General features: G+C 41.7%; 2 protein-coding genes across 2 annotated transcripts in view; one reads left to right on the forward strand and one right to left on the reverse strand.

Moving 5' to 3' along the window:
* TEX10 (testis expressed 10) overlaps window positions 1-14980 on the forward strand; it is a 115151-nt gene extending 100171 nt beyond the window's left edge. Inside the window, exons 13-15 of the mRNA XM_065398841.1 lie at window positions 8078-8259; window positions 12491-12701; window positions 14849-14980. Of these exons, the coding sequence (XP_065254913.1) occupies window positions 8078-8259; window positions 12491-12701; window positions 14849-14962 (507 nt within the window). The 3' untranslated portion in view covers window positions 14963-14980. The remainder of the gene's footprint in view (window positions 1-8077; window positions 8260-12490; window positions 12702-14848) is intronic.
* Window positions 14981-17112: 2132 nt separating this feature from the next.
* The window catches only part of INVS (inversin), a 225614-nt gene continuing 215260 nt past the window's right edge, over window positions 17113-27466 (reverse strand). Inside the window, exons 15-17 of the mRNA XM_065399241.1 lie at window positions 24513-24745; window positions 22346-22426; window positions 17113-17228 (exon numbers count right to left, since the gene is read on the reverse strand). Coding sequence (XP_065255313.1) covers window positions 17113-17228; window positions 22346-22426; window positions 24513-24745 — 430 coding nt within the window. The remainder of the gene's footprint in view (window positions 17229-22345; window positions 22427-24512; window positions 24746-27466) is intronic.

A 27466-nucleotide genomic window follows, 5' to 3' on the forward strand; every position in this document is an offset into this window, starting at 1 on the left:
AAGGCATACTTTGTACAACATTTATCATAATTTTGTAAATGTGGTGACCATAATAGTGTAGATTGCCACAGCTACTAATTGGCTGATATCATACCCCCGGTTAGAGTGTTGGCTCATTTGACCAAGTCTCAGGCTACTTCTGTTGTCTTTCAGGGTCACGTGCCCATCTAGGACATTTGTAAGGCAACAATCTGGTCATCAGTCCCTATGTTTGCCTCTCACTGTGCCATGTCTCATCAATCTAAAGACAATGCCAGATTTGGATGGGTGGTCCTGCAGTCCCTGTTCAAGTAGACTCCAAGTCCACTTCCTGTTCAAACTGCTTGAGAGTCATCTACAGCTGAATGGACATGTGCAGTCACTCAAATTAAAAATGATTACTAACCTTTTCTTGTAACTGTTACTCTTTGAAATGTGTTGCACATGTCCATTCCATGACCCTTCCCACGTCCCCTCTCTATTGGAGTCTATATGGGAGAAAGGAATTAACAAGCGTCAGGGGTAGCTCCACCCTTTATGGCTCTGTGTAGTGGTGTGAGGCAACAGAGGTCACTTGTGCCGCCCCGACAGGTACTGCTGAGGGAAAAATCTCTGACAACTGTGTGTGAAGCATGCATGCATCTATAGTGAAATGGACATGTGCTACACATCTTGGAAAAACAACAGTTACAGGAAAAGGTTGGTAACCATTTCTTGTGGCTGAAATATTCCTCCATAACATGAAACATACCTAGACTCTATCAGAGAAGTTTGAAGCACAACTCAAATACAGGAGGATTCTGCTATCAGGGAAATATAGTTTAAGCATTTGAATGCAGGAGTTCGCCTGTGTGGAAATGTTCCATGCAGTACATTCGTCAGTGCTCTGTTTTACTTGATCCGTTTTCCTGCTCTTTACTGAATCTTCTCCACTGTTTTGACATTCTGTACTGGAGTGACCAGAGCCTGTGCCCTTTGCTCTAGGTGCCTCTGCTAAATATTGTGCTCAATGCTTTATTCTTCCTTTATTGGTTCCTATGTGTATTCCACTGTGGGTAAACATGTGCTTCATTATCTTGAGACCAGTGAATTCTTTCAAGTATTGTCAAGGGGTCCACACCTCTACTCTCCTTGTGCTCCACAACAAGGGTAAAAGGGTGGACCAGACCAACCACCTCTCCAGTTCCTTCTTACCACAGCATGGTCTGGATTGGAATCCTCCAGTGTCTGGAGTGACACTTTCTCTTCTTTCTGTAAATATTATTCGACCTTTTTTGTTGTTAGTGTTTTGCTAAAATTCCCTAGTTAGTGTTAAAATCCCCGCCCTGGGGAACACTCCTAGCTCTCCTGGTGTGGGACTTAGATTATGCCCAGCATACTGGGCTTCAAAAACTGCACCTCCTGTCCCTGCTCCTTTTTGGTCACCAAGGACCACTGCATTGCCTCTGCTGCTTCAGAGAAACTCATATTCTGCCCAGTGAACATCCTGAAAGATGATCCCTCACTCTCACAGATCTTGGGAGACAGACCTGTCCTCGCTTACAGACAGCCTCCCAACCTTAAGCAAATACTCACCAGCAACCGCACACCATACAACAAAAACACTAACCCAGGAACCTATCCTTGCAACAAAGCCCGATGCCAGCTCTGTCCACATATCTATTCAAGTGACACCATCATAGGACCTAACCACGTCAGCCACACCATCAGGGGCTTGTTCACCTGCACATCTGCCAACGTGATATATGCCATCATGTGCCAGCAATGCCCCTCTGCCATGTACATTGGCCAAACTGGACAGTCTCTACGCAAAAGAATAAATGGACACAAATCTGACATCAGGAATCATAACATTCAAAAACCAGTGGGAGAACACTTCAACCTCTCTAATCACTCAGTGACAGACTTGAAGGTGTCAGTTTTGCAACAAAAAAACTTCAAAAACAGACTCCAAAGAGAGACTGCTGAACTCGAATTAATATGCAAATTAGACACAATTAACTTCGGCCTAAACAGAGACTGGGAATGGTTGGGTCATTACACTAATTGATTTTTCCCCCCCCATGTTAAGTTCTCCTCACACCTTCTGTGGGTCATCTCGATTATCACTTCAAAGTTTTTTCTTCTGCTGCTACTGATAGCTCATCTCAATTGATTGGCCTCTTACAATTGGTATGCGTACTTCCACCTTTTCATGTTCTCTGTATGTATAAATATCTTCTGTCTGTGTGTTCCACTCTATGCATCTGAAGAAGTGAGCTGTAGCCCACGAAAGCTTATGCTGAAATAAATTTGTTCGTCTCTAAGGTGCCACAAGTACTCCTGTTCTTTTTGTCCAGTGAAGTATCTGTTGCTCTTTTCCCAGCAGCGTACGACAGTCAGAAGAGCTTTGCCTTTGGAAGCACCTTATAGAGCATGCAATGAGACCCCAGACAGGCCCAGGCCAGGGAGATCCCCCTGTACATCAGACAGAGTTGGCAAAGAGCATGCCCTAGTACTAGGGAAGGACCTTTTGGCTGGTCCCCCTCGTGAGAGTAAAGGGCACTCTCTTAAACATAAAACCAGATCTTCTCCTAGACTCACTAAGAGGAGAGATCCCTCCCTGTCAAAGTTGGTTGAGCCTTCACACCCAAGCCATAAGGACTCAGGTCCTCCTAAGCCACATGGTCATGTTCAAAAGACGTATAGGCGCAAGACTCCTTTGGTACCAGCCTCCGCATTGACTTTGACACTGACTGCGGTGCAACCTAAAATGAAACACTGGGATTCTAAGGAACAGGAACTGCCAGTATCATCAAAAACCGTGCGGTCGGAGACTCATTCACTGACGGTACTGTCATGGCCCAATGAGGAACTGCTGTCTACACCTACTCTGATGGTATGGACTGACAAGACACAACTTCTGAATGTGCCAGTGACTTATACTAGTCCAGACAATATCTTTGTCCTCCTGGACCCACGATCTCTCTTGATACTGGAACTGATCCTCACCAGGGAGATACAAATGCCTGCAGGAATCTAGGACTCTGGAAAAAACCTACACCCATCCCATCCTCTATCCACAGTTTACTCTCATTGATGCTGACAGCACCACAGATGGAGCTGGATCCGACCTTTTCATCTTTGAGAAAGTCAGATGTACCAATGGAACTGCTTCTCCACCACCTAAGGAATTCAGCCCAGATAGGGGATTGAGAATCTCCTGGAACCTGGTTTGGCCACCCAGGAAAGAACTTGCTCCTTGGGACCAGTGTGTACCCAATGCCACCACAACCCGCCTTTTGATTCCTCATACTTATTTGGGACCCTTATGCATGTTACTTGGAATCTGTCATTCCAACAGGTAGTCTTATCACCATTCTCTTCCAAGATGTCAGTCTGAAACCTCTGAGCCCACAGAAGAAGGGGAAGATGAGCTGGATCTGCCAGTTCCACTAGGCTCTGTCATGGTATTGTCCTAGTCACCCACTGAAGCAGTCACTCCAGCCTCTGCACCTCCCCCAGATGATTATAGACCGTTTCAGGAGCTGTTATGGAGAGGCGGAAGAACTCCAGATCTCCCTAGAGGAGATCCAGGACCCTCAGCATAAGCTCCTGGATATCCTGCAACCTTCAGGTTTGAAATGTAAATGAAGTCATTAGAACTGACAAGCGTTGTGTGCCACACACTAGCTACATGTGTCCCCCCTCCAAGTGGTCAGAGAAGTGATACTTTGTCCTGGCTAAAGGAGGGGAGTTCTTGTTGCCCACCCTGTTGCAAACTCCTCAGTGGTCTAGGCGGCCATGCAAAGATCCAGACAACACCTAAGGGACATCCCTGCAGATAAGGAGGCCAAGCGTCTCAGTCTTCTGGGAAGGAAGATGATTACATCTATCAGCCTGCAGTTTAAAATCTCAAACTATCAGGCCTTTCTCACCAAATACAATTTCCTGAATTACTCTGAGTTTCTAGACTTTAGGGACAAGTTGCCCCAGGAGGACAGGGCTTAGATTCAAGCCCTTATTGGTGGGGGCAAACTATTGGCCAGAATCTCTTTTTATAAGCTGCAGTCAGTGCAGCTGATACGGCATCAAGAGCAATGACAGCCACCATTGTAATGTGACAGGAATAATGGCTGCACTCTTCGGGGTTTCAATACACTGTATTACCTTTCTATGAGACTCATCTTTTCAATGAGAGGACGGACAAGTGTTTGCACTTATTGAAAGACTCAAGGGCAACCCTCTGTTTCCTGGGCATATATACACTTGCCCCAAAGATAAAATACCTTTAACAACCCTACAAACCAAGGCCTTGCCTCAATCCTTCTATCACCAGTGCTCCTAAGAGCCACCCTGAAAATGACAGAAAATGTAGAGTCCAAGATACCCTGTGCTTTCTACTTCAACCATGGCTACTCAACTTCACATTCCAGCCAAGGGATATTTTTGACAACTTTTAGAGAGTTGCAAATCAGTATCAATGCCATCTCTACCTAATTCTGAGATCCATTTGGGGGGTCTGGTTGCAAAATTTCCCCACAATTGAGCAGCATTAATAGATGGGTTCTGGATATCATCCGTTCTGGCTATACCATCAAGATTCTCTACCCACCTCCCCCAAAACTCACTTCCCTGTCCCTTTTCAGGGACCACTCTCGTGAAAGGCTCCTCCTTCAGGAGGTACAGTCTCTTCTCCAACAGGGAGAAGCATCGTATATTTATGCATTGCCATTTGCTAGACTCCTCCTCCATTGCCTAGAGGCTTGGCTCCAAACAGTGTATAGACCAAGCAAGCACAGCATGAATACTATAGTGATAATTCCTTCCCAGGTGAGGGTCTTTCTGGTATGGTGGAGTGACCCTGGACATGTGTCCATGGGAGTTCCCTTTCTAGCCCCTACACCAGACAAAATGATAATTACAGATGCCTCTCTGATGGGCTGGGGAGCCCACATGTACAATCACACAAAGCAAGGCACTCTGACACCTTGGGAAGCTCAAATGCGCATCTTCTGGAACTGAGAGCGGTGCAAGAAGGTTGCAAAACATTCCTGCCATTCATACTATCCCATCCCATCCTGATAATGTTGGAAAACATAACTGCCCGTTTCTATGTAAACCAGTAGGAAGGAGCATGCTCCGTCCCCCTCTGCATGGAAGTGGTGTATACAGGACCACATCACCCTATTGGCAGTGTACTTCCCAGGTACCCAGAATTCACTGGCAGACAGCCTCAGCGGGCATTTCACCATCAACATGAGTGGCAATTATATGATTCAGTAGTAAACAGTATCTTCACTCATTAGGGAACCCCCAAGAAGTTCAACATATACTGCTCCAAGGGAGCTCAGAGTCAGTACTCCAGGGTGATGCTCATCTCCTACCTTGGACTGATCACTTCAGTTGTGCCTTCCCTGCCAGCCACTACTATGTCAGGTTCTGCAGAAGATTTGACTAGACAAGGCACAAGTCATCCTCATTGCTCCCAGATAATTCTGATTACCAAGCCTCCTACAAATGTCATCCCATCTGCCCATCAGCATTTGGACCTTACCGGATCTTTTGACCCAGAAAAATGGTAGGGTTAGGAGTCCCAAACCTGATGCTCTTTATCTCACAGTTTGGTATATGGATGGATGTCGAGCCTATAATGTTCCTGCTGTGAAGCTGTGCAAAACATTCTTCACCAGAAAATGTTACCTAGCCAAATGGAAACATTTCTCTGCCTGGGCCCAGCAAAACCATGTATCTTCAGAGACAGTCCAAAATAGCAGGAATATCTGCTATCTTCCTACTCTTAAAATGACAGGCCCTTCCCTTAGCTCACTGTGGATTGACCTGATAGCAATTAGCATGTGTCACCCACCATCAGATGGTTACATAGTCTCTTCCTACCGCCAATTTGGCCCACTCACCCCTTTGAGTGAGTGGTGTTGCGACCTGTTGCACAGGGTTGCAACACCACTCAAATTTGGCCTGGCCACCCCTCTATCTGGCATAACAGAGGGGCAGCCGGGCCATATTTGAGTGGCATTGAGACTCCATGCTCCACGTTGCAATGCCATTATTAGAAGACTCACCGCTCCTCCCTTAGAAAGTTTGATGAGCGGCACACCTCCCTGTTGAGACCTCTGTTCTAGCGCAAGCAGAAGTGATGGGCTTGATGCAGAAATAGGGTGATAATCTAATGGACCCTCTGGCCTTAGAATCTATGAATAACTGTCTTCTATACACATTGAGAGTCAGGATGTTAAATTATCTATCAGATGTAACAAACATAAAAAATCAGGTGTATGCAATAAAATATTCTTGGAATCTCCCAAGTGCCAAAGACTCAGTCAAGAAATTAGCTGATCACTTCCCAGATATAGAGATGCATGATTGGCTAAAACTGATATTTACCATCTGATTTGAAGGAGAATATTTATTTCAGCATAAAGCATTTTGTACAGAAAGAATCAGTTCTTCAAGCATTATCTGTGTGGATCCCCACTCTTGGTAAATGCCTCAGTGCGCATGAAATTGACATTTTCTGCTTAGCAGTGTCTGCATTCAGGCTACCTAACTCCTTATGCCCCTAAACAAGGGTATAAAAAGGGGACAGGCTACCTAGCAGTAATTCCTGCTTGCTGTCTGCTGTAGTTAAAAGGAAACACACCCCATTCTGTTGCTCTTCCATTGGCATTTTTTAAAGGAAAATAACTTTTATAAATAAATGCCATCTTATTTATGAACTTTCCAGCTGTCTTTGTTCTCATTCTCATGATTTCAGCAGTTAAGCCTATTTAGCAGATTTCCTCTCCTGTCACTTGAGACACTCTAATACTGAAGTTAGCTATATTAAAATCACCCAGAAGTCCTATTAATGTATTTGGACCGTATCTCTTTCTTTTGGTATAGTGACTACTATTTTTACGCTAATCCTTGGCTTTAACACTATTCATGAAGTTTAACTCGATGCTCCGTTGTGTTGCAGGACTGGATCCTTTGTTAGTCTTTTCACAGAGAAAACCAGTTGAGGGTTCTTTGGGGCATATGCAGTAGATGGGATGATTATTCAACTCCCCTTTTAAATCTACTTTGTGGGTCAGCGATCTGAGAACTGAATATAAAGTAAAGTTTATTATTTGCCAAAACTAAAACATCTTTTGAGTCTCTTTCCTGCTGAGCCATGTAAACAAACCACAAACGAAGGAAGCTTCATTTCCTTTTTAGTTATGTTTGAGATGAGTGCTGTATGTGTGGTTTGTCCTTCCCTGTTGTTTGGGCTACCTGCTTACTATCTCTTCATGTTGCCAGCGGTCATAGGACATTGGAAGATTTTATAAAAACTACTGTAATTACTGATAAATGAACATTAAGTTCCTATTTGGCTATACAGAGATGTGTAGTGAAGGAAATTTGTGTCTACTCTTTACTGGTGACCTCAAATGAAAATTTCTCAAAGCATTATGGATCCAGACTCGTACCGCAGATTAGTGCTGTTCAATTTGATGTTGGATCCTGTTGTTTCACTTTGTAGGCTGGGAACACTGCAAGAGTTTGTTTCTGTGTGTGGCCTAGGTTCTGTGCTCAAGAGTGACCTGTCTACATTAGGCAGCAGTGCTCATGGGTCCAAGTGAGTCCTGTCTAGTCCTTGATGGGAGAAGTGGTGGCTGTGATGCAGGGCTTTTGGATTGGGAAATTTCAAGTGGAAGAAAAATAGGGCTTCTTGTGAAACACGGAGAACTTGTTCACCCCCAGCCAAGAAAAGCAACACCAATTGGCCATTGCTTTTGTTTTTCTGATCATCTTTGCTTTAAATCCTTACCTTGAGCTGGAATAAATGTTTGTTTAACTAAATGTAATAAATGTAACATTGCTATATGGCATATTTTATTTATTATTACTGGATATTTAGATTTATGTTAATATTTTGCCTTCAGTTTAACATAGGAGTTGCTTCCCAAGGGAAAATGAGGGCAATTTAAAAAAGTTGTTGAAAGTATTAATTTGCATAGGAGGGTAAGTGATTTTTTTGTGATATTCTAGAAGAGAAATGTTCTACTCTAGCTGTGTTTGTATACCAATAAAAGACTGTTTCTGTCAGAGATAATGAACTTGCTTTGTCTCCTAGGTTGGACTGGCTGTAATACCTGATAGCACAGCTGGATCTGTTTTGTGTGCCATAAGTAAGCTCCTGGATCAAGCTTGCATCCTTAGTGAAAATCTACACAAGTTTCTAGCCTCTTGCTGTTATAGTCTTCTTTACTTCCTGTTAACTTTAGACAAAGAGGATGCAGAACATGTGCGGAAGAGGTAATGCTTGTTGTAAATGACAGAGAATTTCTTTAATTTAACATCTATGTTTGAATACTTGTGACTTGTTTCACTTTGTGCTTTGGCCCCTATTCATGCTTATTCTGAAATAATTGTTGGATTTAGGAAAACCCCACTATATGTACGGTTAGCTGGAATTATAAAAAGTTATTTCGAAGCTTTTGCTTATTATAGTTGTTGTAGGTTATGTCAGAAAACAATATTATATCTTGGCTCTGGAAAGGTAGGCATTCATACCTTAATCTTTGGATTTAGCCTTTGGTTCATTAGGAACAGTGAAAGTGTCACTTAAAATTCTTGGATTTAGAAAGTCATTGTTCTAAGACACTAGTGCTTTTAATTAGTCTATACGCTTAACTAACTAGAATATTGAGCTTTAGCAAAGCTTCTCAAACATGATTTTATAGAATTTGGAAATCAGTTTGACTAAAAAAGCTAGATATATTTAAACCACGCAAGTATGTTTACCATTGTAGATGGAATGTATTCTTTTTTTTAAAGAAACAAGATAGATAGTACCTCATCTTTTATTGGTGAAAGAGACAAGTTGTAATGGATGAGATTGACTATCTGTTTGGGGTGGATATCTGAGGGCTGTCCATTGCCGTGTAGATATCTGGGGCAGGCAGCGATGCTCTCATTGTGAGGGATGTTGGTGTATTGGGAGGTGACATCCATCATGGCAAGGGTGGTGTTCTGAGAAAAGTTGTTAGTATTGCAGAGTTTCTGGAGAAAGTCAGTTGTGTCCTGCAGGAATCTGGCCGTTTGTGTGGTGAGTGGTTTTGAGCATGGTTTCTATGAGTTTTGATATTCCTTTAGTAAGAGTGCCATAGCCAGATATGGGTCTGCCTGGGTTCCTTTGATTATGTATCTTGGTAAGCATGTAGAAGGTCCTTGGGGTAAGGGGGGGGGTGGTGAGGTTGTAGAGTTTCTGTTGGAGTTTTCTGGAGAAGGATTTGATGATATCTTTAAATTCCTGGCTGAATTGTGGTGCGGGGTCTTCGTTGAGTTCTTTGCAGTAGGTGGTGTCGGAGAGTTGACGATTGGCCTTGTTAATGAAGTCATCACAGTTGAGGACTATTATAGCACACCCTTTGACTGCTGGTTTGATCACTATCTGCGGGTGGTTGGATTTCAGGGACTATAGCTGTCCTCTCAGTAATGGGGAGATTGTGGTGGATGTGATGTTAACTGCTGTACAATAAAGAGAAGAATTGTTTTCATATAAATGGTTCTTAGTTGGGCTGTCAGTTAATTGCAGTTAACTCACGTGATTAACTCAAAAAATTAATTGCAATTAATCGCACTTATAACAATAGAATACCAATTGAAATTTATTAAATATTTTTGGATGTTTTTCTACGTTTTCAATATTGATTTCAATTACAACACAGGATACAAAGTACACCATGCTCAATTTATATTATTATTTTTGATTACAAATATATGCACTGTAAAATGATAAAAGAAATAGTATTTTTCAATTCACCTCATGCACGAACTGACCTGCAATCTCTTCATCCTGAAAGTGTAACTTACAAATGCAAATTTTTTTTGGTTACATATCTGCACTCAAAAATAAAACAGTATAAAACTTTAGAGCCTACAAGTCCACCCAGTCCTACTTCTTGGTCAACCAATCACTCAGACAAACAAGGTTGGTTACAATTTGCAGTAGATGCTTCTGCCTGCTTCTTATTTACAATGTCACCTGAAAGTGAGAACAGGCGTTCGCATGGCACTTTTGTAGCTGGTGTTGCAAAGTATTTACATGCCAGATAAGCTAAACATTCATATGCCCCTTCCATGCTTTGGCCGCCATTCCAGAGGACAGCTTCCATGCCGATGATGCTCATTTAAAAAAAAAAAAAAAAAAAGCATCAATTAAATTTGTGACTGTACTCCTTGGGGCGAGAATTGTGTCTCCTGCTCTGTTTCTGCATATATTTCATGTTATAGCAGTCAGATGATGACCCCCGCACATGTTGTTCGTTTTAAGAACACTTTCGCTGCAGATTTGACAAAACACAAAGAAAGTACCTATGTGAGATTTCTAAAAATAGCTACAGCACTCGACCCAAGGTTTAAGAATCTGAGGTGCCTTCCAAAATCTGAGAAGGAAGAGGTGTGCAACATGCTTTCAGAAGTCTTAAAAGAGCAACGCTCTGATGCAGAAACTACAGAACCCAAACCACCAAAAGAGAAAATCAACCTTCCGCTGGTGGCATCTGATGATGAAAATGAACATGCATTGGTCCACACTGCTTTGGATTTTTATCAAGCAGAACCCGTCTTCAGCATGGATGCATGTCATCAGCATGGATGCATGTCCTCTGGAATGGTGGTTGAAGCATGAAGGGACATATGAATCTTTAGCGCATCTGGCACGTAAATATCTTACAACGCCAGCTACAACAATGCTATGTGAATGCCTGTTCTCACTTTCAGGTGACATGGTACACAAGAAGCGGGCAGCATTATCTCCTGCAAATTGTAACCAACCTTGTTTGTCTGAGTGATTGGCTGACCAAGAAGTAGGACTGTGTGGACTTGTAGGCGCTAAAGTTTTACATTGTTTTATCTTTGAATGCAGTTATTTTTTTGTACATAATTCTACATTTGTAAGTTCAACTTTCATGATAAAGAGATTGCACTACAGTACTTGTATGAGGTGAATTGAAAAATTTTTTGTTTTGTTTTTTACAGTGCCAAATATTTGTAATAAAAAATAAATATACAGTGAGCACTGTACACTTTGTATTCTGTTGATTAAAATTAATATATTTGAAAATGTAGTAAACATCCAAAAATATTGAAAATAAATGGTATTCTATTGTTTAACAGCGCGATTAATCGTGATTAATTTTTTAAATTGCTTGACAGCCCTAGTTTTTAGTTTTAGAATTTACATTAAAAACTGTATGTAGGACTTACCGTACATACTCAATCATCAGCCGGTTCATTTATAAGCCGACCCCCCCAAGATGGATAAGTAAAAGTGGAAATTTTTGTATAATCCGTTCATAAGCCGACCTTATAATTCGGGGTTAGCAAACTTTGGCTCGCAGGCCATCAGGATAAGCCACCGGTGGTCTGGTGCTTCTCTGGTTTGTTTACCTTGAGCGTCCGCAGGCACGGAGGTAAACCTAAGTAAACAAAGTGTCCCGGTGCGCTAGCTGCTTACCCTGACAGGCCGGGACAGCAACTGGTGGGGAAATTTTTTGGGGAGAGAAGCTGGGGGTCAGGGGAGTAACCCCTGTGACTACCCCCCACATGACCCCACCCCATCCCGGGACCCCCTCACGCTCCCCATCCCGTCCCTTCCCATCTTATCTGGGGAGGGCCAGGGGAGGATGTCTCTGACCTGGCTGGAGTTGCTCTGGCAGGCTGGGCAGCGCGGCTGCAGCCTGCTCCAGCGGGCCAGACCGGGCAGCGCGGCCGTAGCATGTTCCAGCGGCACGGCCGCAGCGTGCTCGGGTGGCACGGCCACAGGCTGCTCTGGGGAGCGGGGCCGAGCGGCACGGCTGCAGTCTGCCAGCCCCGGAGCTGCAGCTGCTTCGGAGGCTGGGGGGAGAGCAGCGTGGCCAGAAGTGGCCCCGCCTCTTCCCTTCTGGCTGTGCTGCCTCTCCTTGCTCCCTCTGTTGGGGGGAGGGGCTGTGTCCCACCTCTGCCTCTCTATACCCGTTCATAAGCTGACCCCCTTCTCTGGTGCTTCCCTTTTTTACTAAAACAATTTGGCTTATGAATGAGTATATACGGTAGTTATTATTTTATGATTGATAAACACCTTGTGTCCCTCTCCCTGCTAGTTTCTTGTGCCTTTTAAACACACACAGTAAAAGTTACTGTCTTTATCTCTGCTTGGTTGGGGAAGGGGTCTAATTACCACCATAAGTTAACACAAAGGCTTCCTCAATATCAGTAAGGTCCAGGAGTGGATGTAAATTTTATTCTCCTTTACTTGCTGTATGACCCTTGTGGAATATTGTTGTGTTTCTCTAATACTCCTTCATGTGGATTCACTGCATCCCCATGAATTGCCATGTGTGTATAGTTGAAAACAGACTATCAAATCTATCAATCTTAACTTCCTGGACACCTTGACTTGTGCAGATAAGGATACGGCCTGGGAGCACACTTTCCACACACTTCTATTCTGCGCCTGAGAAATTGCCAACTCTGTTAATTGCTTGTTATTTCCTCTCCCCAGGGACACGTTATGGGGATCGTGTATTTCAGTGCTAGCTCTCGTGCCACGAGTGTTTAGGTTGATGCTGCAGAGTCTTCAAGTGAGCAGGGCCTGTCGGGAAGAACTGCCTGTCATTGGTCAGTTGTTGCGTTTGCTAATGCAGCATGGACAGCTCAGGAGTCACATGGTGACAAGTGAACTTCTTGTGCAACAGATTGTTAAGGATATTATGGTATGAAACTATTTTTTTCCCAGAAGACTTCAAGAATATCTTATTCTAGCAATGAGAATAAACCTCAATAACCCTAAATTGCACACAACACTCATTCAAATCACATACAAAAAAAGGCGGCCAGAATGTGGCTTGTGAAGTCCAAATTTTGGTCCATAGCTGCCTTCTGTATGCCTTGACAGGGCAGCCCACAGAATAGGGGGGCTACCTGTATGAACATGTGCTACTTATCAGTGATGATCCTCACTGGCTGCTGTGTCATGAGGCATTCTCTGGGAATGCCAAAAGTGTGCAGTACACCACTATCAATCAGTGTCAGGAAGGCCATTCCATTGCTGCTGTGCAGATTTCTCTGCTTAGGCTCTCACTGACAAGGAAGACCAACCTCTAAACTTGTAGCCATGGGGAACACCATCCAAGTAAAGGGGCCCTGGACACCAGAATCTATTCAGTGGCAAAATGCATCTGAGGTTGGTTATTTTTGTTACAGACAACCACTTGATGTAGAAGGGACTTCAGTGAGGGAGACAAACTAGGGTCAATCCATGAGTTTACACTAAAACAGTAAAACATTTGACATTTGTGAAAAATGAGGAACCTGATAGTTTGTCACTGTGTTATAGAACAGCATCAAATTGGAACAAACTTTCCTAAAATATGTACAGCCACACTTCACTACCTGGGTGGGGGAGAAAGAACAGAGACCCAGCACGAATCGGTGAGGCCTAATCTTGAAAGAAGGGCCGTTCATGTGGTGTCAGGCTTCCTGCTGTCTAATTGGGGAACATTGTGTAACCCCAAAACATGACCGTTATAACAGGTGCAGCACTTACTGCTTCTGTTTGCTGAGTGGGCTGCAGCCAGGATTTCTCAGCAGTATTACTGTACTTGTTTTGGGACTGTTGATCTGAAAAGCAGGTGTCTCAAATAGGTTACTTGTTTTGATGGAGTGGGTTAGGATGTCCTTTAGCTTTAAAGCAGGAGGGCAAATGTGGCTTTTTTAGACTTCAGTAGGTGGCTCCTTGAAAAGCCACAGCCTATGCATTCCCCCAGGCCTGTCATGTCCACAGGAGCCAGTAAGGCGCTAGCTGCACTTAGGGTGGCGTGTAGAGTACAGGGAACTACACGTGTAGCTAAACACCACAGTGAAAGGCAGGTTGTGTACTTGTCACTGCAGTGTGTAGCTACACCCGGCAGTGAAAGGCTCCAGGAGCAGGAAAGGCTCTGACAGCTCCAGGGAGCTGCTGGAGCCTTTGCCTGCTGCTTCCCCACTGCCAGAGCCTTCCCTGAGATGTGGGAGAGACTGCTTGGGCATGTACTGAGCCGAGTAGCACTCTGCTCTACTCACCTATACCATGTCTCACCATCCACACTGCTATGTATACCTATGCTAGCGGGGCATGCTGTGTTACTTTACACACCACCCTAAGTGTAGATGTGCCCTGAAAGAGCCTCTGCCATATTCTATGAAGAGAAGATGACAGACTTGGCTTCTGGTGTTTAACACCATGGTATTTAAACCTGCTCGGCCAGTGGCTGTGGTGTTACACTCCCTGTTGGTATAACTAGCATGCTAGAGTGTTGTCTACCCTAGAGCTCTCTCTGGATCATCTAGTGGTAGCCCTGCTGAGAATGTTTTTATAAAACTCCTTACTGTAGACATGGCCAGTGAGTCTTCCTACTGTAGTAGAGCCTCAATCATTTCCACTAATGATTTGGAAATGCATTGTAAATTGCTGAATTGGAACTAAGCAAACAAACATGATTTAAATAGCATAGAGACTGCATCATGGTACACTCTGAAATAGCAAGTGAACCACACTTATCAGATAAATTCACACACCCTTCATAGTATCATAGAAATGATCTGTAGCTGATTTTGTAAAAAGTAATGAAGTCTTAATATCATTACACTAGAGTACTGTCTCTCTGCTAATGTTTCTTGAACTCCAAATGATGGCTTCTCCTTTTCTCAATAATTACGTGGTGTGTAAATGAACAAGGTTCCTCTGTATTTGATTTCTTGTTTGCAATGGAATGTCTGGTTAACTGAAAATATCAAGCCAACTACTGAAGCTTCATGAGTAGTACTATTAGATTATTGGGTCACATGTGTGGTTTACAACCTGTTTCCTTTTTGCCTCCAGACATTGAAGAGTGGTGAAGTCCAAGAGCAATGGCTAACAGACCTCCATTACTGTTTCAACATATATCTTGCCACACATCCACAGGGACCCGGTGCTATTAGCACAGAATATTGAAGAAATGAACATTGTACATCTGCTTTAAAGTGTTTACTTCCATTTAATTCTGAAAGGAAAATGTTGGGACAATGTTTGTTATAAAAAATTTTTAAGTGGAACTTAAATAAAAAAATTTTCATAAAATCTGTTTGTACTACATTACTTTGGTCTTGAAGCAAGAAAGTAACATTGCAGTGAAAGTAGTTTAGGTAAGACTGTTGACTGCAGGAGAGGATATGCTGAGGACAATCCCAGCTGTTGAAGTGAAAATATTAAATGCTGTCACTGATGTGGAGAGAATCTCCTTTGTTTATTGGATTCTTGTATTGACTCCAGTCATTTTCCATTATTTATAATAATATTTAAATGACTTCATTGTGTAATATACAATGCAAAAATACTACTCATGCTTTTTAAGGTGGAATAACTATTTTGGATATTTATTGAATATAAAAAATAGAAATGTAGTAAAGAATAAAGTCAAAGTAATAATATACAATATGCTTAGGACAAAAGTAAGAAAAAAGGAACAGGTTACATAATTTTTTTCTTAAAAAATATGTCCACCAAAGTGATCCCCTTGTCTGCCTTTCAGTTTCACTTGCGAAGTCAATGGCAAAACTCCAGCTGACGTCTGTGGGAGAAGGCCCCATGGTGTGCGTGTCGATATAAAAACATTTCATGACTATTTCACTAACAAAGAAATTTACTTTGTTTTGAGGGGAGAGGGTGAAGTGGTGAAATCCTGGCCCCACTGACTTCTAAAGGGCCAGCCTTTCACCCTAGAAACTTAATAATTAACATAGTCCTTTCTTTCAGTCACTATTTCTACCACTTCGTTAGTATCTAACAGTGAGCTCAAACACAATGTTCCTCTTCAGTGAAGAATCCGAGCACACAGGTTGCTGTTGAGCAGATGCACTCATTCCTAGTGGAGGCTATACTTTCTGTTCTGCATAGATTTTCAGATACTTATTACAGGTAATTGCAAAGCTTTTGGTACTCTGAATTTGGGGTGAAATGAGAGACAGTGACAAAGATTTTCTAAAATAGTTAACCCTTTAATATAACTGGCTCCGCCCATCTAATTTGTGATTAGAGCAGTTTGGAAAAAATGATTTCAGTCCCACAGGAAATTCCAATACTTTGGCATTTGCTTTCATCCCAAAAAGTAAAATCAAATTTTTGTGGGATGTAAAGTTCTGAGAAACTTTGACTTGGAAATATCGAAACAAAAACGTGCAACATTTTTTGACTAAAATAAAAAATTGACAATTTCAGCCAAAATGAAATTGACGAAGGGCAGCCATCTAAAAGGTCGTAAATACAAAGGATGGAGAGAAATTGATTAGGATATTCCCGAGGGGGTATGCTATGGTATAACGGGATGGAAATGAACAAAGAATTTTAATGTATAGCAATACTAGGAATTTTCACTTGATAGAGTGTGGAATAATCTCTCAAAGGAAAGGGTGGGAGCCATATTAGTTCACTCCCCCCTCCCCTTAAATTTAAGAATAAATATGTGGATTGCATTGAGAAACTGGCTGTTTCATAGATCTGGATATTAACTGGGTGATAGGAGAGATTGGGGTTTCTAATCTAGAGGGAATTTCAGCTCCCTAATTAAGTGTAGAACTAGCGCTTGTTTTATGCTTTTTACCTAGAGAAAACGATGTGCTTATATTGTTCTCCCAGGAAGTTTTATTTTAGCTTTCATAAATCAAAAGTGCTTTGATAGGGCTGGAGAAGAGAAAAGGCAATAGTGCACCTGCTCATTATATAAAGTTTTTTTCAAACCCCATATGTGGCTGAACATAGGGCTGTAATTAACACTCTCATAACATATTTATGGATAATTTTGATAAATTCTGTAAATTGCTAATTCCAGCCTACTTCTCAACTTGATGTAATTTGAAATTCTGTAATATCAGTAAATAAATTACTCTTTAATTCTACATTTCATTAGTACAGGAAATGAGTTCAATTCCCTGGAAGTCTGGTTTGGCATATAGCACTGAGATAATACAATAACGGAAAATACCTTTGTTAGCTTAATATTTTGTATACTTTTTTCAATTACAAGCAAGATTTCATACATTCCTGTAGAACTGGGGAGTAGTCTTTAAGTTGTTTTCAGGTTCCCTATTACTACTTCTCAGCTTTGCTTAATGCTTGGGTCTTTTGGTTTTTGACTTTGCAGCAGTGGTTGGTCTCATGTTGTATGAAAACTGCTTCAATTTTCCTTCACTCTCCAGCAGATGAACATACTGCAGGTTGCTTACTGTAAAAGCAAAAAATGTTAGTTCTATGGGGTAATATTGATTTTTTTTTTAAAGAAAAGCTGCAGTCGGCTGTGCATCCTAGCCTTCAAATATGCATAAACTATGAATACTTCGTTGTGTAAATGAGGCCATTTAACAGAAATGTCCAAAATTTCATCAGCATGCCAGAAACAAAACCCTTCTTGACAACTCAGCCTGAGTCCATGGTTCTGTTTCGCTCTATCGCAAGCCGGGGAGGCAGGCACATTCATTACTGCACTTTATGTAAATAGAATTTTCAAAAGTACTTAAGTGACTTAAGCACCTATACCTCTTTGACTTACTTTGCTCTAGCTAATTATTGAAACGTTTACAGGTGACAGGCGTATCACTGACAACTGAACAGCTGGTTTGTTGAAATTGCCCAGGAAACAGCAAGATATTTTGTTTAGTATTGTTTGTGGGAACTTGACGATTTACAAACCTTTCATTTGAAAACAAAACAAGAACTTCTCCCAGTGTGCACATGACTGTTCTAGACTTGCTCAGTTTTGAACTACGAGAGCGGAATCCAGCTTGACCCCTGCAAAACCTGCTTCCGAAGTAGGGAATTCCAAACACCCGATAGTTTTTCTATCATATGTACAAAATATTATATATCTGACAAACAGTGGTGTGGTTTTTTTACCTAGTTCATGATGCAATATGTAAATAACTTCCCTGCCACAAGATGGTATAAAGAATAAAAGTGCACAAGATTGTGATAAAAAGACAGCCATTTACAATCAGTTACTTTAAACAAATACTTCCTGGTTGCAGTTATTTGTCAAACATGGTCTGGGGTGGCAGGGGAACCCTGCTTTCTCTCCCCTTCCCCATGGGCTAAAATAGATTTTTCAAAACATCCAGCAAGTTCCGTTTTTATCCTTTGCCATATTCCTCCCCCGCAATCTTGTTGAGCAGTGGCTGTGCTTCCTTCCAGGGCTTGGCTGTTGTACCACACCTGGGGTGTAAGCTGCCTCTTTTCAATACCCTTTTTTGTCCCCATCCCAAAATTTTCAGCCTGCGTACACCAGTGAGGATGTTAAACTAGTTTGGTGCCAGTCTCCAGTTGGCAGATTTGTCACCGTACACTTTTTCACAAGGCACAAGAATGTTTGTTAGTGCCAATATTCTTCTCCTTCCCAGCTGTACCCTTCTCAGAGAGATGAATCAAACGTGAGTCCATTTTGACCTACGCTAGACAACTACGTCAAAAATACTGTTTCTGGCATTAGCCACTGACAGCTCTGAACTTTTCCAACAAACTTAATGTCATGCACGAAGGGCGTCAGATGGAAAACACGTTATTGTCTTTAAGACAGGGGTAAAGTTCCCTAAGCTCCTATTAGGTGAATGAAAGTAGGTACTGTTCTACAGGCACTGGGCAAAGTTCCTATCACTATCCTACTTATCACCAAGTTATGAAAGGTAAAGTCAACTCAAAGCTGCAAAAGAAAGCCTTTCTATTTCATAAAAGACAAGAGCAGAGAGATTTGTTGCCCCTAAAACCAAAGAACTAAGCAAAACACTATTTAAGTTTTAAAATCTATCTTCAGCAGTTCCATGACTCAGTATGCAAAGGTGGCAGATTAAACACCTGTCTGGTAGCTTTCTAGGCTATATTGAAAATGACCAGAGGTGTTCTCTTAAATAGTGCAAGAAAGAGCATGTTTGTCTTTTGTGAGACAGAAGTGTATCTACCGTTATAATGTAACTCCAAGGGCAGCGCTGCTTTAAGACTCCCCTGGGACTTGAGAGAGTTCTAAACGAGTCGGAGAGCACCAAGAAAAGAGACTAGGAACATTTTTAGTTTTCTTTCATTATTGTCCTAACACCAAATATTTTAAATCAAGGAGACAGCTTGTTAGCTACGCGTGGTCTGGTTTTTGAGCCACAGCTGGTATGACTAGAGGAGACCACTCTGGCCGTTCAAACTGACCCTCCGATTTTGCAAAAACTAATGATTGCATCACCCCTGCTACCATTGGTCTAAGCAGTCGCTGAATAACTGCAGACTGGTGCTTTAACACCTGTCCTCTTAGTCTGGTCCACTGTTAGCTGAATGAACTTGTTGAGAATTTGTTCCCAAATTCTATTCTCATCTCGTTCCTCCTTAGCCATTGCTCCCTGTCCTGCCATCTCTTAAGAAATTCCTTGCCTTCGCGATCTTGAAGCTAATTACAAACTGTGCTCAGCGTCTCCCTCTTTTCTGGTAAATAGGTTAGCTCCCTTTTCTCTGGCCTCATGTCTTACCTTCCAGTCATCATGGCATTTTGTTGCAGTTCTATGCATTTAGCTCTAATTCATCTAAATCCTTGCTCAACCCTGGAAACCAGACCTGCACACAGCGTTTCACACAGAGAACAGAGATAAGACTTCATTAGCGACACCCAGAAATGTCAGCATGGCTTCTGGTAGCAGTGAGATCTACAACTGTAACTCTTACCTAATAACACCTAGCTTTTAGGTGGTGCTTTACAAAGGAGGTCGATATCATTGTCCCCATTTTACAGATGGGTAAACTGAGGCACACAGTTGAAGTGACTTGCCCCAAAGTCACTCAGAAGGCCTGTGGCAGAGCCAGGAATAGAACAGAGGTCCCTAGATCTTAGTTCAATTTATGTGGCCAATGTGGCCACATCCAATGGGCAGTTTTAGCGGGAAGGCCAAGGACTGAATGACTAGGAATAGAAATTACCCGCTCCCACAGAAGCAGGCCTAGCGCTGGGGAAAGTACTGCAGAGAACAATCCTATGCTGCCAGGGGCCTGACCTAATCTACCATTAAAACAGATAGACAATAGTGTGCCTAGCAGCTGGTGCACGCCTTCTGCCACCACAGTGCACCAACCTAGCAATCAACTGCCCATCTTAGGTTAGTATATCACTACTGGAGCATAATTTTCAGTTTCATTTAAACGAATTGTTGAAATACTGTTTTTCAGGAGTCTCGGTAACTCCTGAAATTAGGAAAATAGCAGGGCAAAGGGTATTGGCATTTTTCTCTCTGTAATACTGAGTATGTGAGAAAATGTCAGGGTATAATTCTTCCTTTAATGAGCAGGGTCCCTTAACACTCCTGTTGTTCTCCCTGAGTCCTGGATGCCTTTCAGCAGCAGATCTGGGCTAATGGCTACTTATGAGAATTAAACTGAAAAGGTTGACTAGCTCCCAGTGTAGTGGAAAGTGGTGAGAGGGCACTAGCCCTTTCTAATGGGCAACCTGGTACATGGGGAAAGGGACTGGGCCTGGCTACTTTCCCCTCCATCCCTCACCCTGCCCTGCTGCCTTGAGTGCTGGATGTAGCAAGGCCGCTCCCAAAGGCACAAGGCTGACGTGAAAGGGGTTGAAGTAACAGTGCAGTTAGACTCACAGAGTGATTCTAACAGTGGCACTGTGGGCTCTGTGATCCCCAGATCAAACCTGTCTCATCTACCTAATGGTAAGCAACTTGGGGCAGTCACCGTCTAGCACCTAGCAGAAAGGGACCCTAGGCTCTACCCTGCAATACGAATAATAAGTAAAAACATTTTTCTGCAGATTCAACATGGGATCTGAGTCAAGCTGGATTCTTTCCATCTTCTGCACTACTGCCGGTAACAGAGATTGTTACATGTGTGCAGCTCCAGTGCCCTCAGTCTCTATTCTCCATTACCCATCTGGCGTAACTCTTGCCCTCAGTGGCTCTGCACAGGTGTAACTGATTAGAATGTAACAAACAATTCTGTAGCTGATGCACAAGGAGGAACAGAACCCAGCTCACTTTGTGAGTTGTGCTGGCTCTGCAGGAGATAGGAGTAAAAAGAAGAAAAACGTGTTTTTATCACTGCAATCTGCAGCCAGGGGAGTGAATACGCTCAGCACACAGATCTAGGGAGGAAGAAGATTCAATTTTTATATAGCACTTTTCAGCATAGAGCAGTGGTGGGAAAGGCAGAGTGTGTGGTTGGCATGGCATCTTGGGGAGCAGGAATGGAAACAGGGCCACAGTAATTAAAAATGAAGAGTAAAGATAAAAATCCACCCCCCTGCACCCTCCAATCCATCAGTTACTCCCAAACACCGTCGGGAAACTACGTCTAAACATAACATGAGAGTGTGCAGAGTGTATGGCTTCTAGCTGTGGACCATTAAGAGCTGGTGTACAAATGTGAAATAATTGAAAAGGGACAAGCGGCCAGCATCCCCAGCAAGGGTGTGGAGTAATCAGTTCCTGGTAACACCGGCTGTGCTGTGCAGGAAGGAGGCTGAAGGCAGAGGGCTGCCTTGTAGAGTGCCAGAGGAATTCACCAATAACCTACTTGTTACTAGAGTGTGACAGTAGTAGAAAGAAAAAAAAATCAGGAAGAAGAACAAGTTCTTTCACCTTCACCACCTGTGTAACTGTCTCCCCCTCCCCACCCCACTAACACTGCCCTTCAACTATATAACATCACAGCAACAGGGATTTTTAAAAAGTTTTTCTGCAGGAAGGTACCAGCCAAGCGTCACTGGGAGTTGGTTCACAGATATGACATTATAAAAAAGGTCTAACCAGCAAGCCAGAGTGTGTCTGGGCAGTATGGTCAGATGTGGATATCTGTGTCCACGAGCACATATATGCAATTGTACTTGTCTAATTTTTGTTCACAAATTCTCAGTATGTGTAGAAATGCAGTATCTGTGCTTCCACATGGCCACCAGATACTGTGCTGATAAATTAAGTGTGCACAACTATGTGTATACAACTTCACACAGGTGAGTTTAAACATCTCTCCTTCTCTGTAAACTGCCATCGTATAATAGGGTTTTTCCTACTCTGTTCTTTGCACATATCTTGTTAAACAAACAAGTTAATATCAAAGAAAAAATTAAAAAATAATACTCAAAAGTCCAAAAGGAGTGACAGAACACAGAGCCCCCGATCTCAGGGTGCTAGCTGTCTAGGTACAATGATATCTTAGACTGGATGTTCACTTGGTTACCTCATTTTTTTTGGTTTTATTATTATTATTACTATAGTTTTGTTCCCCTCATTTTCCTTTCATATTCAAGCCATCTAAAACGTTTTAAATTCCAGAAATGCTTCCACAGCTTCACTAAGGCCGTACCCTTACCTGAGATCACGTGCACATCAGAGAGCTTATGCTTTGAAGCAGGTCTTGCTGGATGGCAAACTTTCCCTTCTTGAGAGCGCCCTTTAAAAAACAAACGTGCACATTTTTATAAATTCACACCCAAATATGGTTATGTACAGTTGTAGACCATTTCACTGTGAACTGCAGCACTCTCTTAATTTTAAACACAAAGACTTACATTAAAATAATCTTATCATAAAAAGTCTCATAAAACATTTATGATGGAAAATTAATCACACTGTTAATAATAGAATACCATTCATTTAAATATTTTTGGATGTTTTCTACATGTTCAAATATATTGATTTCAATTACAACACAGAATACAAAGTGTACAGTGCTCACTTTATATTTATTTTTTATTACAAATATTTGCACTGTAAAAAACACAATAGTATTTTTCAATTCACCTAATACAAGTACCGTAGTGCAATCTCTTATAATGAAAGTTGAACTTACAAATGTAGATTTATGTACAGAAAAATAACTGTATTCAAAAATAAAACAATAAAACTTTAGAGCCGACAAGTCCACTCAGTCTTATTTCTTGTTCAGCCAACTGCTCAAGACAAACAAGTTTGTTTACATTTGTAGGAGATAATGCTGCCCGCTTCTTGTTCACAATGTCACCTGAAAGTGAGAACAGGTGTTCACATAGCACTGTTGTAGTCGGCATCGCAAGATATTTACATGCCAGATGCGCTAGAGATTCATATGTTTCTTCATGCTTCAACCACCATTCCAAAGGACATGAATCCATGCTGACGACGGGTTCTGCTCAATAAAAATCCAAAGCAATATGGACCAACACATGTTCATTTTTATCATCTGAGTCAGATGCCACCAGCAGAAGGTTGATTTTCTTTTTTGGTGGTTTGGGTTCTGTAGTTTCCACATCAGAGTGTTGCTCTTTTAAGACTTCTGAAAGCATGTGCCACACCTCATCTCTCTCAAATTTTGGAAGGCACTTCAGATTCTTAAACCTTGGGTCGAGTGCTGTAACTATCTTTAGAAATCTCACATTGGTACTTTGTGTTTTGTCAAATCTTGATGACATTGTAAATAAGAAGCAGGCAGCATTATCGCCTGTAAATGTAAACAAACTTGTTTGTCTTAGCGATTGGCTGAACAAGAAGTAGGACTGAGTGGACTTGTAGGCTCTAAAGATTTACACAGTTTTGTTTTTGAGTGCAGTTATGTAACAAAAAAAAATCTACATTTGTAAGTTGCACTTTCATGATAAAGAGAGTGCACTACAGTACTTGTATGAGGTGAACTGAAAAATACTGTTTCTTTTGTTTATCATTTTTACAGTGCAAATAGTTGTAATAAAAAATAATAATATACCGTGAGCAGTGTACACTTTGTATTCTGTATTGTAACTGAAATCAATATATTTGAAAACGTAAAATAACATCCAAAAATATTTAATAAATTTCAATTGGTATTCTATTGTTTAACAGTGCGATTAAAACTGTGATTAATCGCGATTAACTAAAAAAAATAATCGTGATTAAAAAAATTAATCACGTGAGATAACTGCTATTAATTGACAGCCCTAAAAATTGTTAATGTGATCCATAATAGCATTTCAAGTAACTTTTGGGTAAATTTTATAGTTTCAACACAAAACGTGGTTAAATAAGTATATTTTCTTTTTAAGTTTTCCATAGTGTTTGGTTGAATAATTACCAGAGTAAACCTGCATCCAACTCAGCCTATCTAACACTCTGAGTATGTGTACTTTAAAAATGAGCAGATAAACAATATCACCTTCTGATCACCACATTTCCCCAAATTCAGGTCTGGTGAAATAGAAATATGGGGAGCTGTCTGTCTGTCTGTCTGAGGGACACCTGTCATGGAGTAATGATGTGCAGCGACCCATATACTGCTTTAAGGTTAAAAAAATCAGGTTTAGAAATGATTTGCTTCTAAAAGTATCTAACTCCCCCCCCCCCCCTTGGATTTACTTGTGTATTAAAAAAAATGGATTTCTAGCTCTGGTGTGGCAAATCCCTTAGTAACTTGGGAAGTATTAAATCTATAGCAGATTCCAAAATCTAGGAATATTGTTAGTTATGAAAGCATCAGCAATGGAACACTTAAATTCTGAAACTTTAAATTGCCACCACAACAGAATTACCGTATATCTGCTTAAGGATGGATTGCTTGCTCGTTTTTATGGCTGAGTTGCTTTTATTTATAGATTTTAGGTTTTTACATGAAGACACTGATTTCAGAGGGCCATGGTTCAGCTGTTTCTTCCAAGCGACCTGGATGAAAAAGGCAGCTGTCTCTTGTCTCCATTTGTCTTCATCTTCTTTGCATTGCCGCTCAACACTAAAAAGCTGGACCAACTTCTGTCTTAGCTGGTAACTGGAGAGAAGAGAAGAGCACTTGTTTTAGATGACCTGTTTTAACTTCAGTGTTTTACATGCATCAGTTCACATGGTGGATTACATGAGTAACTGGGAAAACAAAATTCCCACTGATCTGACAACTCACTTGGATGAGGAATGTTTGCTTAGCAGACAGAATAAGACCTGGGTTCAATTCCAGATGTGACCATTAATTTCACACAATTACTGAAGCAGACAAGGATCATGAGTATCAAAAGTTACTCTGGAACTTCAAACTATCTGCAGCCAAAATAATAATAAATAATGTACCAAAAAATCACCAAAAGTGAGGACAATATTAAGAACAAACAACTACATATGTGTGGTGTAATCTATCAATAATACTACCTCTGTTTTCATTGCATTCACAACTGAATGTAGTGGCATAAACTTTTCTGATGCATTCTCCTGCATATTTGCAAATTATTGACACAATATAGGGGAAGATACTCGCTGAGTCTATTTCCTCTTTCTACACAGAACTTGAGAAGCTCTAGGGCCTGATTCTTCACTGCCTTGCAGCTTGTGCCATCATTTATACCTGAGCAACGTGGATTTAAAATGCTACCAGACCAGAATAACAGTATGCACCCAGAGTTCTTCTTACTTCTGAAGGACTCTCAGTCCCTTCCCTGGTTTCTCCAATCTCTTAGTTCTCCCTAAATGTTTCACTCCATCTTTGCTCCCGCTTTCTTTCAGTCTCTCTCCTAGCCTTACCACTGCAGCTGTGATGTGTCACTGACAGTTCACAAACATCCCTTCATTTGGTTAACACTTGCACAGAAGAACTACATTTTTCCTTGCCTCAAATGTTAGTAGCCTGTGCTGTACTTGCATTTCATACTAGAGAATAAATTGACTGGCCAAATAATCCACTCTAAATCTTCCTGCTATGGCTTTCCCCCAGGTTAACAGTAACTTATTAATTATGACGGTATTTGACACTATGGGGTATAAGATGATGTCATTGGTATTTGGCTGCTGGTCTGAAGTGAGTCAGTGAAATCAGTCTAGTTTCCACATCCCCATGAATCGCTATCACACCAGTTGTTGTTTGAGATCCATGCTGGAAGCCTCCACAGCGAAGACAAGGAAGGAACGGATGTGAATGGACACAAATCCCCTCTCACCTGGGCAGTAATGGTAGCCTTGCAGTGCTGCTGCCCAGGCTGTACTGGCTCTTTGAAATTTGGTTTCTAGCACCTTTTACAACAAGCTCAAAAGTAAAACAAACTAATACACAGAACCAGAAGCAAAATCATTACCAGAACTTGCTATAAGTCATCGGACCAGAAGGAGCATGAGACAGTGGACTGGATGGCTCAAGTGATGGTTAATGAGATCTAGAGCCTTTTACCGCTACAATAGGTTGTCTATTCAAGTCCAGGTGACCAAAAGTTACCAGCAGATGTGCTTTTTCTGTGGCCTGTGTGAAATGAACTGGTCTCAGGTATGCCTATCACAGCAACCACTACCATCCCTACCCATGACTGCAGTTGCAGCAGAGGCACAAAGGACTGAATATGCATGAAATCTGAACTACCCTCTCTTCCTCTGTGAGGTTGCCTGCCCATGTCAGATTGGTTTTGTGAATAGACGCCACAAGTTTCCAGGGCTGTTATTCTGACACTTTGCACGAGTTCTATATTCATTTAAAAAAAGCCGAGAGAGAGCTGGTGAAAAGCAAAGGCTAGTACCGACTTGGGGATTTAACTATTCAAAACAGAGCAACACTATAATAGTTAAGTCAAGAAGCAAGTAAATAAACATTTTTGTGGATTTGTTGCAGGACTTCTTCCAGAGACAAGGAAGCGTTATCCATGTCTGTGTTATAACTAAGCTCCGGTTACTTAACAATAGGCCGTTACAGGAAAAAACCTGTACACTGCTGGATCTAATGACTCTTGCTATTAATTTAGTCTACAAAATGCAGAAAAAATGATTGGGTAATAGCTGTTTAGCAGCTGAGTGGAAAGGAATGTTAAACTGTACTCTGTGCTTGACAATTACTCCTGTATTAAGTGCTGCAGGTATTTACTGATCTATAAATCAAATGGTCACATGGACATTATATCCCGTCATTGCCATCAAAGACCTCACAGAACCTTCTGGTAGTTTTTGGAGACACACAAATATTGCAGGGAACCAAAGGGGAGGGGAACCTATGTAGCTGTGCTTCAGCTTATGTGCAAATATTCCACAAAAATGTGTCTATCTGGTTCTGAATCAAAAAAGAAGGGAAGCAGGGGGTTAAATTAAAACACACACACACACGCACGCAGTGCTGCGCTAACAAAAATTCAAAGCTCAGGCAGCACACTAGGTGCATATACCATGACTCTGAAGCGTATGTGTAGCAGGAATGAAAATGCGAGCAGTCTATGCGCTCAGGTTTATGGGTAAGGAGGCTCTGAGCTTAAGAAAGTTGTTAGTAAAGTTAAAGATCTGTCTGAAAATAACAGACTGACGTGCCTGATGCCAGCTGGAGACCTACAGGGACAGCAACCAAAAGATTTCCAGCTTTTGTCAATTCACTGTGGGCCCAAGAGAGTGCCACCAGTTTCAGTGCACCCGACAAGGGAGCGAGGCGGACACAGGAACTGCAAGCCTCGGTGAGCAGGATGAGCGATTGACCTTTGGCAGGCCAGATGCCTTAAGAGACACTTTTGCGGACTAAATTTGTGAAGTTTGTGGACTG

The sequence above is a fragment of the Emys orbicularis genome, chromosome 2 (assembly GCF_028017835.1).
Source record: "Emys orbicularis isolate rEmyOrb1 chromosome 2, rEmyOrb1.hap1, whole genome shotgun sequence".
In the NCBI taxonomy this organism is placed as follows: Eukaryota; Metazoa; Chordata; order Testudines; family Emydidae; genus Emys; species Emys orbicularis.